Source organism: Lutjanus erythropterus, chromosome 9 (genome assembly GCF_056507025.1).
Source record: "Lutjanus erythropterus isolate fLutEry1 chromosome 9, fLutEry1.hap2, whole genome shotgun sequence".
NCBI lineage: Eukaryota > Metazoa > Chordata > Actinopteri > Lutjaniformes > Lutjanidae > Lutjanus > Lutjanus erythropterus.
This window is the reverse complement of record NC_139325.1, coordinates 19,614,076-19,628,041: the sequence shown is the minus strand read 5'-3', so window position 1 is coordinate 19,628,041 and position 13,966 is coordinate 19,614,076. Positions and strand designations below refer to the sequence as shown.

At 38.9% G+C, this 13,966-nt stretch overlaps 1 protein-coding gene across 2 annotated transcripts; it reads left to right on the top strand.

Annotated features, from left to right (window-relative positions):
* The first annotated feature begins 1,364 nt into the window (after nucleotides 1-1,364).
* Nucleotides 1,365-12,876, top strand: LOC146321296 (uncharacterized). 2 transcript variants are annotated; one of them, XM_084726389.1, is made up of 2 exons: nucleotides 1,365-2,150; nucleotides 4,707-10,171. In XM_084726389.1, the coding sequence occupies exons 1-2, from the start codon at nucleotides 2,033-2,035 to the stop codon at nucleotides 9,098-9,100; spliced, it is 4,512 nt and encodes a 1,503-aa protein (XP_084582515.1). In that variant the 5' UTR covers nucleotides 1,365-2,032; the 3' UTR covers nucleotides 9,101-10,171. The 2 variants fall into 2 exon arrangements, with proteins under 2 accessions (XP_084582515.1, XP_084582516.1); XM_084726390.1 differs by lacking the exon at nucleotides 4,707-10,171 and adding an exon at nucleotides 11,327-12,876 and having other exon boundaries at nucleotides 1,391-2,150.
* The last annotated feature ends 1,090 nt before the right edge of the window (nucleotides 12,877-13,966 follow it).

Below are 13,966 nucleotides of genomic sequence, written 5' to 3'. Positions count from 1 at the left end.
ACATTTTCACTCTGAAATTCTGCCTGCCTGGAGGACGAACACAAACACACCTACATTAATCTGCCAATTTGGGACTGAAATCCCCCATAAAAAATCCTTCTTTATTGATAGCATTACTAAATAATTATTCAGGCACTGAGCGTAATGTGCTAACAGTTCAGTGTATGTCACTCATGTGAAAGACAATGGAAACATTAAAACACAATGTGAAATACCTTGGTACAACCAGTATTGGAGGACATATTCAAATCCTTTACTTAGGTAAAAGTACTAATACATAATCTATCACAGGTAAAAGTGATTAAAACATTTTCTTAAGTAAAAGTATGCAAGTGTAATCAGGAAATGTACTAAAGTATTAAAAATACTCAATGCAGAAGAATGTCCCCTGTCATAAGATTATTAATACTTATGCATTTATGTAAAAGCAGAATTTTACTGTTTTTAGATGATTAAGGTGGAGCTTATTTACTATTTTATATAGAACTGCTGCAACTAATGGTTATTTTCATTATCATCATGCATTAATCCACTTATTAATTTCTCCATTCATTAATTGATTGATTTGTAAAAATTCTGAAAACGGACACAATTACACAGAGCCCAACTTGACACCATCTCAATGTTTGTGTTGTCCAACCAACAGTCTAAACCTTGTGTATGTTCATGTTTTGTGTGCTTAAATCTTTATTTGTAAAGTAACTCAAGCTGTCAGATACATGTAGTGTAGTAAAAAGTACAATATTTCCCTTCCAGATGTAGTGGAGTAGAAGTAGAAGGTGGCATTAGAAGAAAATACTCAAGTACAGTTTGCACACTTTGTACTTTGATTTAAAGCAGTACAGTGCTAAGTATATGTATTCAAATACATTCAACCACTGTCTCTAACAAACAGGGTTAGATCAGATTACTTGAAAATGAATACAAATTACATGGCTTTTTTTGTAATGTAATTGAATGGATTACTTCATTGCAACTGAAGTGAAAAAAGAACCACACACAAAAGCACAGGGTTCTCTTTTCTCCCACCAGTTCTGTCACAGAGTGGAGCACTTCTCTAAAATACTCTGGATCGGACACACTTTTCTTAAATTGATAGAGCATTGCTCATTATGATTCCTTTTTCCTAATTTTAAAATGACCATATTTTAAAGACATAATCAAAAATGTAATAAAGTAATCTTTGGCAATGTAAAGATAATTACACATTTTTAAGTGTAATCTGGTCTCATTATATTTAATTGTTTTTGTAATGTAATTATGTAATCCAGATTACATGTAATCTGTTTCTACCCAAACCTGACCTAAATAATAAATTGACCTATGATAAAAAGGTCCTGATAAAGGGTCCTGTCAGAAGCTGCTCGGTCTGTTAAAGCATATGAGAAACACCGATTCAGAACTATACACTTAATACTCCGACTTTATTGGATTGTCTTCTGGTCATTGGTCGGTCTTAGACAGGAACCCTAGATTTGCGTGATCTCGCGAGATTTGTACGCCTTGTTCCTTTATTGTGCACAAACCAATTATGTTTACACTGTGACAACGCTGTGGTTGAGATGTGCTTCGGTTCACGGACAAAAACAGGCAGCTGGAGGAAAAAATCGTGGTTTTTGTGAAAATGGTCACACTCTCTCGAGATCTTTCGCGGGTCTGGGGTTCTCATTTACACGGCCCAAGTAATACATCCATGGGTCAACCGCCTTGCTTGAAGGAACCAAAATAGAAGAAGAAGAACCACTTCCGCTGTGGGATACATAGCCACACATCGCAGGTGTGTGTGCATGCGAGGCAGCAAACCTTGCCGTTCATCATCACTCGCCTTGCGAAGAACATTACAAAATGCTGCCTTGTAGTATAGAAACTGGCTAGATAAGAATACTCGTTTTTAAATTCATTTTTTATTTCCAGCTCTGCGCTGAGTGGCCTCGGTTAAAACAAGCCATATTAAAACAACGGTGGTGCTGTTAAGCTAACTAGCGCTAACTACAGTAGCTAAGCTAGCAGTACCAAACAGAGCCACGCCAAGATGGACGAAGCTGCTGCTGCCGCGGCGATCACAGAGGACGGAGCTGACACGAGACCGCACGATGGAGATGGAGCATCAGAAAACAACGTCGGTTCATCGGCCGAGGACTCCGCTGATGGTAAGTATCTATTAACCTTCATTTAAACGTTACCGGAACAATCAATAAACCACCAGCATGTTTAGGCGTAGTGACCTCCTACACGAACTTCAGCAGGGACACGAAATACTTGGCAAAATGCGTAACACCACCAATTAACGTAAAGTAGCATTAACTTGTGCTGATGTAACGCCATATCCACGCCTGGTCATTTAATCATTTCATGTTCATGGATACTCAGTTCCGTTTATTGAATGTCGCCTATAATGAAGCCCCACCATGCACGGTGGGGCTTCATTATAGGATACATTTGGTGACATTTATGTGGGATGCAGTAAAGTGGTAGAACATATGCTCTGCTGCAGGTTCAATCTACAGCATCTCTGCTGATAATGTTATGCTTGCACAGGGTTTTTCTTATATTAATCTTAACCATCAAGCAACAATCAGACAACCTGTACACTGAATTTCAGATCCGTTTGCTCAGTAATTTAGCTTCATTAGCTACCTAGAATAACAGTAATCCTGATCCAGAGACTGACTGGTAAACATGTTCCTGATAATGTAGCTTATACAATATCCAGGCACGTCTTGTATGTGCAGTGTGAATATGCAATGCAATATAAGGATGCTACTGCCCCCTTTAGATTAAATTCTGAATGGCAGGTGGTAAATGTTTCAAATAAACTCATAGTCTTTTGGACTTTCCACTGGATATGATAAATAATGGTAACCTACGTATGTGTTCCTTTTAAGAATGTGACATAATTGTATAACTGCTGACATGACCACATTGCCTAAATACAGAAGCAGGTGTCCCTAAAGCCTTGAGTTTTGATTGGCCATGGTGCCTTCTAATCGAATTGTGTTAACCTTAATTTTATAGACTGTCTGTGGGAATAGCACACATGCACAACCCACAGATGAGTTGGAACCAGAGGGAGGGGTACTTTACAAATGTATTCCGATACAGTCACTAATTACCTGTTAAAAAATATCTTCAGTAATGTAATCCAAGTATTACTGTATTTAAGTAATGTAACTTGATTATTTTTGGTACTTTAAAATGACCTCATTATAAAATATGGAGAAATCATTTAGCCTAATAGTGTTTCCAGGGCTGCAACTAATCGTTATTTTATCATCAATTAACTGGTTGATTAATTTTTCAATGAATGGATTAGTTGTTTGGTTGATGAAATGTCAGAAAATGGTGAAAAATGTTGATCAAAGCTCAAGATTAAGTCCTCAAATGTCTTGTTTTATCCACAACTGTAAAATATTCACTTGTAGGAAGCTTTAATCAGAGAACTTATTTTATTTAAAATGACTCAAAAAGATTAATCAAGTATCAAAATAGAAGCAAATTAATTTAAAAGTCGATTAATAATAGATTAGCCTAGTCGTTGCAGCTCTGTCTTATATTCGTTGTTTGGTTTATTAATTTGTCTAGCTGTTCCTTTGTTGTGCACAATTTGAGTGATTAAAAAACAAAAAACAGGCTAAATTTCCACCCAGGAAAGCATTTTTTCACCAGTATATTGTTCCATAATTCAAAACTGTAAATGATCTCTATTTTGACTGTAATTCAAGTATGGCTTTTTTTTTTATATGTAACTGTAATTTAATACAGTTAGCTTTTTTGTATCTGTTACATGTAATTCCTTAATTCCCAAGCCTGGTGAGAATTTAATAAACTGACATATTCTGATTGCAGTTACACTGCACTGAATTTGAACATTAATAAAACCGGGGGTGGAGCGGGTTACTTTTTTCCCTTGGCATGGCAAAAACAAAAAAGCATTCACTGTTAGTGAAAAGACAACAATAAGGAGCTTTGTAGCATCTATTTTTGCTGTCACACAACAGACAACAATGTTGGGATCACTTTAACTGCTTGCACTCCGAGCATGTTGTGTCCTTAATTTTCTGTGTCAAAAACATGACTGTCAAGTGCCTCTGGAGTGCAGCATCACAATGTTTTTAATGGTGTTGTTTCCTCTTCCATTTGCTGGTGTGATACCAGACTAAAGGTGCCAGTCATCAGTTGCCGATAACAACAGCTTTAATGTGCATACATGGGCACATATAAAACACTTTACACTCTGATTCAATGGTTAAAGTGAAGTCAATTGGATATAATCCAGTTTATCATAAAAACATGGTCATTCAGTCTGTACCCTTTTTAAATTAAAGCTAGTGTTTGCCATTGGATTTGATTGTGAAAGCAGAATCAGGTTTGCAGTGAGGAAAACTCTCTTTGGACTCACAGTCCAATGGTGCAGTACTGTAGTGTATTTGTAACATTTTCCTGTTTAAAAATCAAGCATGTTCTGTAGCAAAGTTATTAGCCCCTCTGTAATTAAATTAAACGAGCATTTTCTTTTTTATGGGCAGTGTTGTATTTCCAACCAAATTGATGGTTGCTTATTATACTGTAAACTTGAATTGCCTCTAAAATAAAGACATGATTTCTACCTGTGTTTTTGTGATTTGTGTTTTTTTTTCTTTTCTTGTCTTTCTTTCTCTGGAAACAGGAGTGGCTTTGACCTCCTATTTTCCCCTTTCTATTTTTAGGGGTTGGGGTATTCTGCTGTCGGGATTGTGGAGAAGCCTTCAGAGAGGAGGCAGTCTTCTTGGAGCATCGCCATCAGCACCCGCAAGAAAGCGTGTATTTAGATGACCAATATGATGGTTTACATGACACAGAAAGGGACAGTGAAACCGCTAATTTCTGTACTTTATGTTCGCTCTCATTTGTTGAACCAATCGAGTTCCACTCCCACATGGAGAAGCATCATGGTAAAACCTCCCAAAAGGAGTCCACTATTCACATAAATTCTGGAATAACAAAGCAGCAGATCTATGAATGTCCAGATTGTGGGAAACGTTATGGTGTGCTTGGACACTTTCTCAACCATCAACGCTCACACAGACAAGCCTCCAAATCAGTTTTTCATGACCTTGAACATTTGAAAAAGAAGTCATTTCAGTGCGAGTCTTGTGGGCGCAATTATTCTCGAGCTTCAGCTCTTGATGCACACCGTCGTTGTCATGAGGAAAAATTAGTAAAGTCCCGAAACAGGGGTTCGGGAGATGTATGTCATACTGAGGAGTCAATGGTTGAAGCAAAGCCCAGTGGAAACCAGATAGATGATACTCTTGAAAAGCCCTTTTTTAAGTGTTCATGTGGTAAAGCATTTACTGCTCTGTTGCGCCTTAAAACACATCAGCGATTTAGCCGCAACAGTAAATGCTCTCCAGAAGAAATGAAAGAAAAACCAAAGAAAAGCTGCAATGAGTTTTACTGTAGTGAGTGTAAAAAGTCTTTCAATGGCCATATTGCCCTCTTCAACCATCAGCGATGGCATGCTAATCAGACAAATGATTCAGCAAAAAGGTTCCCCTGTGAGGAATGTGGAAAAGTATTTATGACTCTAACATTCTACTACAGACATAAGCGCACAGCCCACAGTGATGAGACCCCAGCAAAGTCATTTCTTCATCAGGTGTGTCAGCTACAGAAGAAGGCATTTGAATGTAAAGATTGTGGGCTCAAGTTTTCCAGGGCTTCAGCACTGCACTCCCATGAGCTTCATCATACAGATGTTTTCAAGGAAACGGAGAAGGATGCCCACCTGTGTACCTCTGTGCTACCTCAACCGTTAACAAAGGAAAGCGAAACAAGAGAGACTGAGGAGGAAAACGTGGAATCTGAGGATCTTCTTCCTACTAGTATGGCTGAAGAAGACTTGCATGTAAATGAGAGTGATGAAGAAATGGAGAGTTATGAACCTGGGGACTTCAATGTACAAGTGATCAGTGCAAGTGAGTCTGAGGACGAGTCTGTCCAAGATCTGAATCCTGATCTTGAGCTGCTGTGTGAATCAGATCAGGAAATGAGAGAGGACGATGACACTGGAGTTTATCCCATTAGCACTGTTTCAAAACCAGAGATGGGTTTGAAAATTGTACAAATTGACTTTGAGCAAACTGAAGTGCAGTGTGCACTGACAGCGGGAAGGGAAGCTGAGAGTAAAATGACTGAAGAAAGATTTGATTGTCCAGAGTGTTACAGATGGTTTTCTAGTGCTTCATCACTGCGTGTTCACAGAATGTGGCATGGCATTCATAAGAGAAGACAACAGACTCAAGGTCAGTCTGTGGAAGTTTACACGTGTGACACATGTGGCTATGAAACCAGTAGCCATGCAGTGCACTGCAGTCACATACAACAACACAAGAACGAAAACATAAGCAGCAATGTGTTGTACCAGGAAGAGGGATTGGAGAAGAAAAACTTGACATGCAATGATTGTGGTAAATGCTTCTCACGTCTGTCTGCTTTAGTCTCTCATCAGTTGCACCATCCCAAAAGAAAAAAATTCCAATGCCCTGATTGCATGATGTCTTATTCGTATGCAGCTACCTTGTTTAACCATATGAAAAACTGCTCCACACAAAAGAAAGAGAATATTTCAGTCGCTACAAAAGAGTACAACCCAAAGAAAACCCTTCTAGGCCCAAAGATTTATCATTGTGAGCAGTGTGGGAAGGGTTTTTGGTCTCTAGGAGCTTACTCTCACCACAGGCAAAGTCAGACTCAGTGTGCAGATTTGAGGCTAAGAAAAGGCTCTTTGCACTCTGTTAATGGACACCCACGCTCCAGTATTAAGGTTGCATGTCCAGTGTGTGGTAGAAAGTTCCGTCACAAGGGCATTATGACTTTGCACATGCGAAAACATGAAAATGGAAACCATAAATGTGAACTCTGCAACAGGTCATTCCGACTTTTTTCCAGCCTCCTCAGACACCAGGTTGTGCACAGTGACCAGTTACTCCCTCCACCTATTAAGTCTTTTCAGCATCAGGTTGAGCAGTTGAAAAAGAACACATACAGCTGTCCTGACTGTGGGAAGCTGTTTTCACGGGCCAAAGCACTTCAGTTTCACATGAAAAGCCATGGATATGAGACTGGGCATTCACCTTCATCACCAAGATCTGCGGTCACGCTGGAGGATCTCCAGTGTGCAACATGCCTCGCACATTTTAACAGCAAGGCCTCTTTGAGGGCTCATAAAAAACTTTGCATTAAAAGAGACAATCCAGCTGTTGATTGTAAGACAGAACCTACAGAAAACTGTACTGTAAAATTCCAAAAGGATGGTATGGATGACGCCACACAGGAAAGCGCTGAGCAAATAACAGTTGATGCTGAAGTAAATGAAATGGACAGTGGGGAACTAAAGATGGAAAATCAAACAGGAGTTAGCAACTTAGAAAATCCGAGCACAACCAATTTGAAATACAAATGCAAAAAGTGTGACAGAAGCTTTTCAGTGGTTGGAGCTTTAAATTTTCATAAAAGAATTCATACTGAGGGTTACAAACCTGTAGCAAAAGCAAAATTGGCTATGTCTGTAATGCTTAAGAAGCCTAAACAGGAAGAGCCAAGTAAAGGACTGTTTCACTGCTCAGAATGTGGGAGGCGATTCATGTCCAACTCAGCCCTTGGCTCCCACAGAAGATGGCACAAAGACAAGAAATTTGCACGGTCCTTAGAAAAAGGTGATGATTTGAAAACTGCTGGCCACAGAATGGATGGCGGACCTTTTCAGTGCCACAAATGTGGCAAGCAGTTTTTTAACCATTGTGTTCTCCAGCGCCACCAGATGTTTAATTCTCAGTGTCAAACCAAAACTGAGCAAGACTCTGATTTGAACAAAAGTGCAGAGAGCCCTTCCATGCAGAGTTCACAAAATTCAGAAAAAAACTTTGTGCAAAGTTCACTTTTTGCTCCCCACTGTGAAAATGAACATAGCAACACTTTGGAAGCTGCAGATCATCAAGGAAACAGGCTCACTTTGGTTGACCAGGTCCCAGAAAAGGTTGACGTCAAATTCACTGGGAGTGAGTCCATGTCAACAACGCTGAAGCCAAAAGCGCACCAGTGTCCCATTTGCTCTATGACCTTTATTAAAGCAAGAGGTCTGCGTGCCCACAAATGGCAGGCTCACTCAAAGAGGACAAGCAGCAAAAATGTTTCCTTGAGTTCAAAAAAAGAGTCCATTGACTTGAGCAGTGAAGTCAAAAAGACAGACGATTTACCAGCTGTAAACAGCACTAACGTGACGGTGAAAAATAGCCCTTCTGGCAGAGGAACAAAGAAAATCAGATCAGATCCCCCACCTGTGAAATTTCCATCATGCCTTGACTTTGCGGACCAGTGCAGTTCTGCAGATGCCCTCCTTGATCATAAGAAAGTATGCCTGGAAGTAAAGCAAGAATCTAAACCAGAGATCCAAACTTCTGAAGCAAGGGCTGAGGTTTCCCCACCTCTTAGCCGTCTGTCGGAGCATACAGCCAAATGCCTCTTCAAGTGTGACAAGTGTGGCAAAGCTTTCCAAACAGAAGAACAATTGGGAACCCATAAAACCAAGGCAAAGAGCCGGCCTTATTGTTGTGCCCTGTGCTGCCACGGCTTTTGGACTGAGAATCAGCTGCAGCAACACCTTGCCTGGCACGATGAAGTCCGCTGTCGTCTACCAAATGAGGTTCGCTATAGGCTCAGTGCTGCTATGAACTCAAAGCCTCTAAAACTCAAGGCCTTTCCATCCTCTACACTGAACCAACCTACACTTAACTCAGACAGCCAGTCACAAAGTAGCCATAAGTGCCAACATTGTGGCAAAGCCTTTCTTTCACCAACTGCATTACAAAAACATGAAACTCAGCAATGTAACAATGACTCGTATCATTGCTCCATTTGCCCCCGGACCTTCAGTGAAATACAGGACCTTATCGACCATCACCAGAAATGTATCGGTGATTGCAAAAGACAGAGTGATGCCCCTGCTGCTGTCTCATCAGGAGATACCAATGGCCTTACATGCATTGAATGTGGAACTACTTTTTGTCAAGAAACTGACTTGCACCAGCACTATATTGAACATGCCCATGGAGTGTATTAGAATAAACAAGCCGAAAAGGACTAAAATGAAGACACTGTAGATTGTAGTTTTTCTTTTGTTTGTTTGTTTCTTTGTTTGGTTGTTTTTGAGGTTGCCAAGCTACTAATGTACAAAAACCTTTGTTTAGGCAAGTACAAACATGGTTTCCTTATTTGTTTCTATATTTCTTTGTTTTTATCCTTTTACATTTGAAAAAAGTACCTCCTTTGGTTATATTCCTATTCTCAGGCTTTGGTTTACACTGGATTACAATGTACAAATGTTTAAGAAAACCCCTTTAGATGTCACAGATGTATAGTTTTGAGATGCCAATTGAAATGTTCTTGTTTTGAATAGACCTGCCAACTGAACCTTGTCAGTCTCTTTGGGGATCAATGGCTTAAGTATCTAGATATATCAAAAAATAAAATCAGAAATGTCAGTGCATCTGCATGTTTGTCCTCATGCATTGAAAAATTCCCAGAGAAATTAAAATTGCTGTTGAAACACTACTAACTGCAAAGTTAAAGAGGACATTGAAATAATTCTGCACAAGTATATACTAATTTTGCTAATTTTGGTGTTGTTTTAAATGCTCAAGGTTTGGCTGAAAGAGGTCCTACTTGCATATTTGCAGAGAAGATATATGAAATTTAATAGCGTGCCCTGTTTTTGTGAGCTGTTTAAAAAAAAAAAAGTTATGATTTTGCACTCAAGACCCAGTTATGACCATGAAACAAATTATAATTGTTTGAGTCGTACTACAGTTTGCATTAATTGATGTATAAGCTCCAATGTTCTTTCCTTTTCAGTATTATATTACTATGTTGTGAGATTATTCATTACTTAAGCTAAAATAGTGCTCATGTTTATGTAAGATAGTTGTTAGTTTACTGTAGCACTTAAGCAGTGGAAAAAAATATTTGTATTGTACAAGAAATGCTACTTTGCTATATTAATTTATGAAAATCTTTTTTTCCTCTGTAGATGACCAATTTCCATTTGACTACTTGTTTAACTTGCTGTTTCTGAAACAATTAAAAGGTTCTCTGAAAAGTTGGAAAATAAATTGGACAACTTTTGCCTGAATTATTGGGTTGTGTCATTATATCAGCCTCAGTTGAGTCTATTATATTCTGATTAATTGATACTTGTGGTGTATTTGGTTTTTATCAGGGTGTGTTAATTACAGCAGCATTACATTTAAAGATGACAATGCATAGACTTATACAAGAATAATCCTTAAGTCAACCCACCAGAAGTTTGTCACTGGCTGCATACGCAAAATCCCCGCCCTCCACCTGTATCTTCTTTTTGTTATGATTTTACTGAGCTGAGGATGCTTCACCATCTGCATCCTCAATATTTGATGTGTTGGGGATGAGACCCAGCAATCATCAATCTGTCTGGTGTGTGTACAAACAACAATTGACAAATCCTACTTATTCTACCTTTAAGAAGTTTGATACAATTTCAACTTCATTTTTAGCCCGGAGTGTGCCACCAGAGTAGTTAGGCTGTAGACTTTGATAGTGTTAAATTAACATCAAACTACATATAAAAAAATGAAATCTGCCTATTAAATATATTATTTAAATGATAAATTAATCATTTAAAAATGGAATTGCAAAATTGTCTAAAGATTAACTAAACTAAATAATTTCTACATGCATGTAATGTGTATTCTGATCATAAATCATCTCTCAATTCATTGTGCACCTTTAATATTTAAATGTTTCATTTTTGATCATTTTAATTGAAAGACATCTTTGCGAAATGAATAGTATGTAAGCAGTGTGTGCCATTTAAGAGTCAAAGACCAACCCACAGAGCAGCTGCAATAGCAGAATTGTTTGTGTTAAACACTTCAGGCTGCACAGATAATTTGCCTGCCCTACAGACATGTTCAACAAGGCTAAATGACATTCAAATAATTTAATGAGTGTGAAGAGCTGATTTAATGCATTTGAATTACCTTCCATCTGTGAGTGAAGAGAAGAGCCACAGCTCAGTCTTGTAAGTTTTAAACTGATAAAGTTAGAAGTAATGTCCAGGCTTTTTGATTTGTTCTTTGACTGCAAAATTTCAGCTGGAACATCATAGAAAAATCTGATTATAAAATCAGAAGATAACAGCTAGTTTGTCTTATATTTGAAATAACTTGTCAAAGAAAAAAAACTACATGTACAATGTGACAATATTTTTACTCATCTAAATTGGTCTTTTATTTTTTTTTCTTCTTTGTAGACATTCAGTTCAGCCTCGCATGTAAGGATTGTGGACTGAAGTTTACACACCTGGAAGTCTTCAAGACTCACCTGCACCAGCATGCCCTGGAGGAAGAGGAGGAAGAAGAAGCTCAGATGGAGGACAACAGGAATCCTGCATCAGAACTAGACTCTGGGAGTGGAGACGATGGAAAAAACAGAGACGAAGACACGGGTGGTGATGCAGACCAGTGTGAAATGCAAACACAACCCTTGGGCTCAGCACAAGGTGTTTGGGTGACCTCACTGAATAATGAACTCAGGAAGATTTATACTTGCTTGGTTTGTGGAAAGATTTATACATACCTGGTCTCTTTCCAAAAACACCAACAGCTGCATGGTTTTCCTACCCCAAAAAACCAGAGTGTCCCAAATTTACGTAAATATGAGTGTCCAGACTGCGGATTGTCGTTCATCAGGAAAGCACGGCTCCTTGGTCACCTGAGAGTTCACAGGTCACGTGGACTGCTCAAACCAGAACTTCTCAGATGTGATCAGTGTAACAAAGACTTCACTAATGCAAAGACATGGATGGCACATGTTGAGATCCATCAGCAGAAACCGTTTTGGTGTTTAACTTGTGCCAGAGGCTTTTTTAATGAGGTGTCACTAGATAGACACCTGCAGGGTCACAGTCTGAGGAAGCATACGTGCAATATTTGCCACAAGAGCTTCCAGGTGGCCGCACATCTGAAGCATCACTACAACATCCACACTGGAGCCAAACCTTACCATTGCGCATTTTGTGGGAAGAGCTTTTCTAGTCCTAAAAGTCTATTTTCACACCGAAAAAGGCATCATAGAGCGCATGTGGGGTCCAGTGGGATGACTCCAGGGATCAAGCATTATGCTATGATTGCAAAGAAGCGGCTTCTTAAAAAGAAGAGACCTCTTCTCACCATTGTTAAAGAAGAGCCAGAAATGGAGACAAACATGGAAGGAAAGGAAGAACATGTGGAGATAAGTGAAACTCAAAAGCCAAGCGAGGATGCTGCTGAGTTTGGGGATCATGAAATTGCTGAAGATTCGGATTGTGGAGAGCCTGTGCATTACTTCAATCCTTCAAAACCTCTTGGCTCGGCTGGATCTGATCCACCTGATGAATCAAAATCAGAAACTGCAGAGCCACAAGCTGGACAGGGGCAAGAGGAGAGTCAATCACACATGCACAGAGAGCATAAGTACTGGGAGTGGGAGTGTTGTGAATGTGATATGGGCTTTGATGAAGTGGCAAAGCTGCATTTACATTATATAAAACATGCTACTGGGGAGCTGCCTGTGCTACAGGATGATATTGAGGACTGAAGACTCAGAATCATTTATTTTTGTATACTGGTGCCTTTCTTGACTTCAATGACTGTCTTTGCAATTGATGCAAAGGACATTAGTAGTTTGTATCTTTTTTCTTTTCTTTTTTTTTTTTTTTACATTTCTTACTGTTTAAGATTAAATGTTTAGGAATAAGATGAATTTGTATCTGATGTACTTAGAATGTTCACACTACTTTATGTTAAGGCCCAATATCCCTGAAGACTGCAAGCCTCAACAGTTTGTGCCTGATGCAGTGAGATTATACTACAGGTTTTTAAGGTGTATTTTTGATTGATAAACTGAGTTGTTGCAAAGAAATGTAAACCTGAAGTAACCTTCCCTACTTTTGAAATCAAATAAAATGAAATACATTCAAAATGTTTTTGGTGTTGGTGTTAAAAATGGGGAAAGTGATGTATTGTAGACGGTTTTACACAGTGCAGTCTATGCACAGAGATGACACTTCTGTGGAGTATGGATGGGATTTGTAGAGTCAAAGTCATTAATACAGTGAGAGCTAAGGGAAATCAAGAGATTTTTTTTTTTTTTTTAAAAGGATTATTTTTTGGGCTTTTTGCCTTTATTGTGATAGTGACAGCTGAAGATATGACAGGAAAGGGGGTAGAGAGAGAGGGTATGAAATGGGCTGCAGGCAGGAATCGAACTGGCAGCCGCTGCAGAGGACTGATAGCTTTAATACATGGTGTGCACACCCTACCAAGTGAGCTATAGGGGTGCCCTGGAGATCAAGAGATTTACATGCAATCTCATAATCATAAATCCTATCATTGTCAGATTATATGCGGTTGATCAGCTTGCCATACTGAGCAGTTCTAACTGTAATGTTTCTACAATACTGTGTGTAATGGACAGGCAACAAAATATTTCACATGCTGCAATAGCACCACCAACTGGCTGTTACCTTTTACTTTTGCCAGGAGATGCAGTACTGTATGCCACATTCAAACTTTTTGTGTCTCTGGGAGGATTTTTCCAGTATTTGTCTAAGGCAGCCATTCCCAAGCTTAAGAATGCTAGGGCTCAATTAGAAATCTGAAAATCTACTACAGCCCACCCACTAGGAGCAAGTACCAAGGCAACTGTGGTGAGGGGAAAAAAATCTTTTAACAGCCAGAAATAATGATGAATGATTGGCATCCATCCCCTCCAGACATGTTTTATAAATTTCTGTAATGAATAATAATAATATAGCTGAGCTTTTCACAAGGAAGATCAATTCTCTTTTTGTAAATCTTTGAAATATGCTCCTCCTCATTCATTAAAAATACAGAGTCTATAGGTAAATATA

Excerpts from the sequence above, each read along its gene's own strand:
- LOC146321296 (XM_084726389.1), top strand. The coding sequence starts at position 2,033 with ATGGACGAAGCTGCTGCTGCCGCGGCGATCACAGAGGACGGAGCTGAC. Across the intron at positions 2,151-4,706 it reads GGCCGAGGACTCCGCTGATG|GGGTTGGGGTATTCTGCTGT; the intron begins GTAAGTATCTAT and ends TTCTATTTTTAG.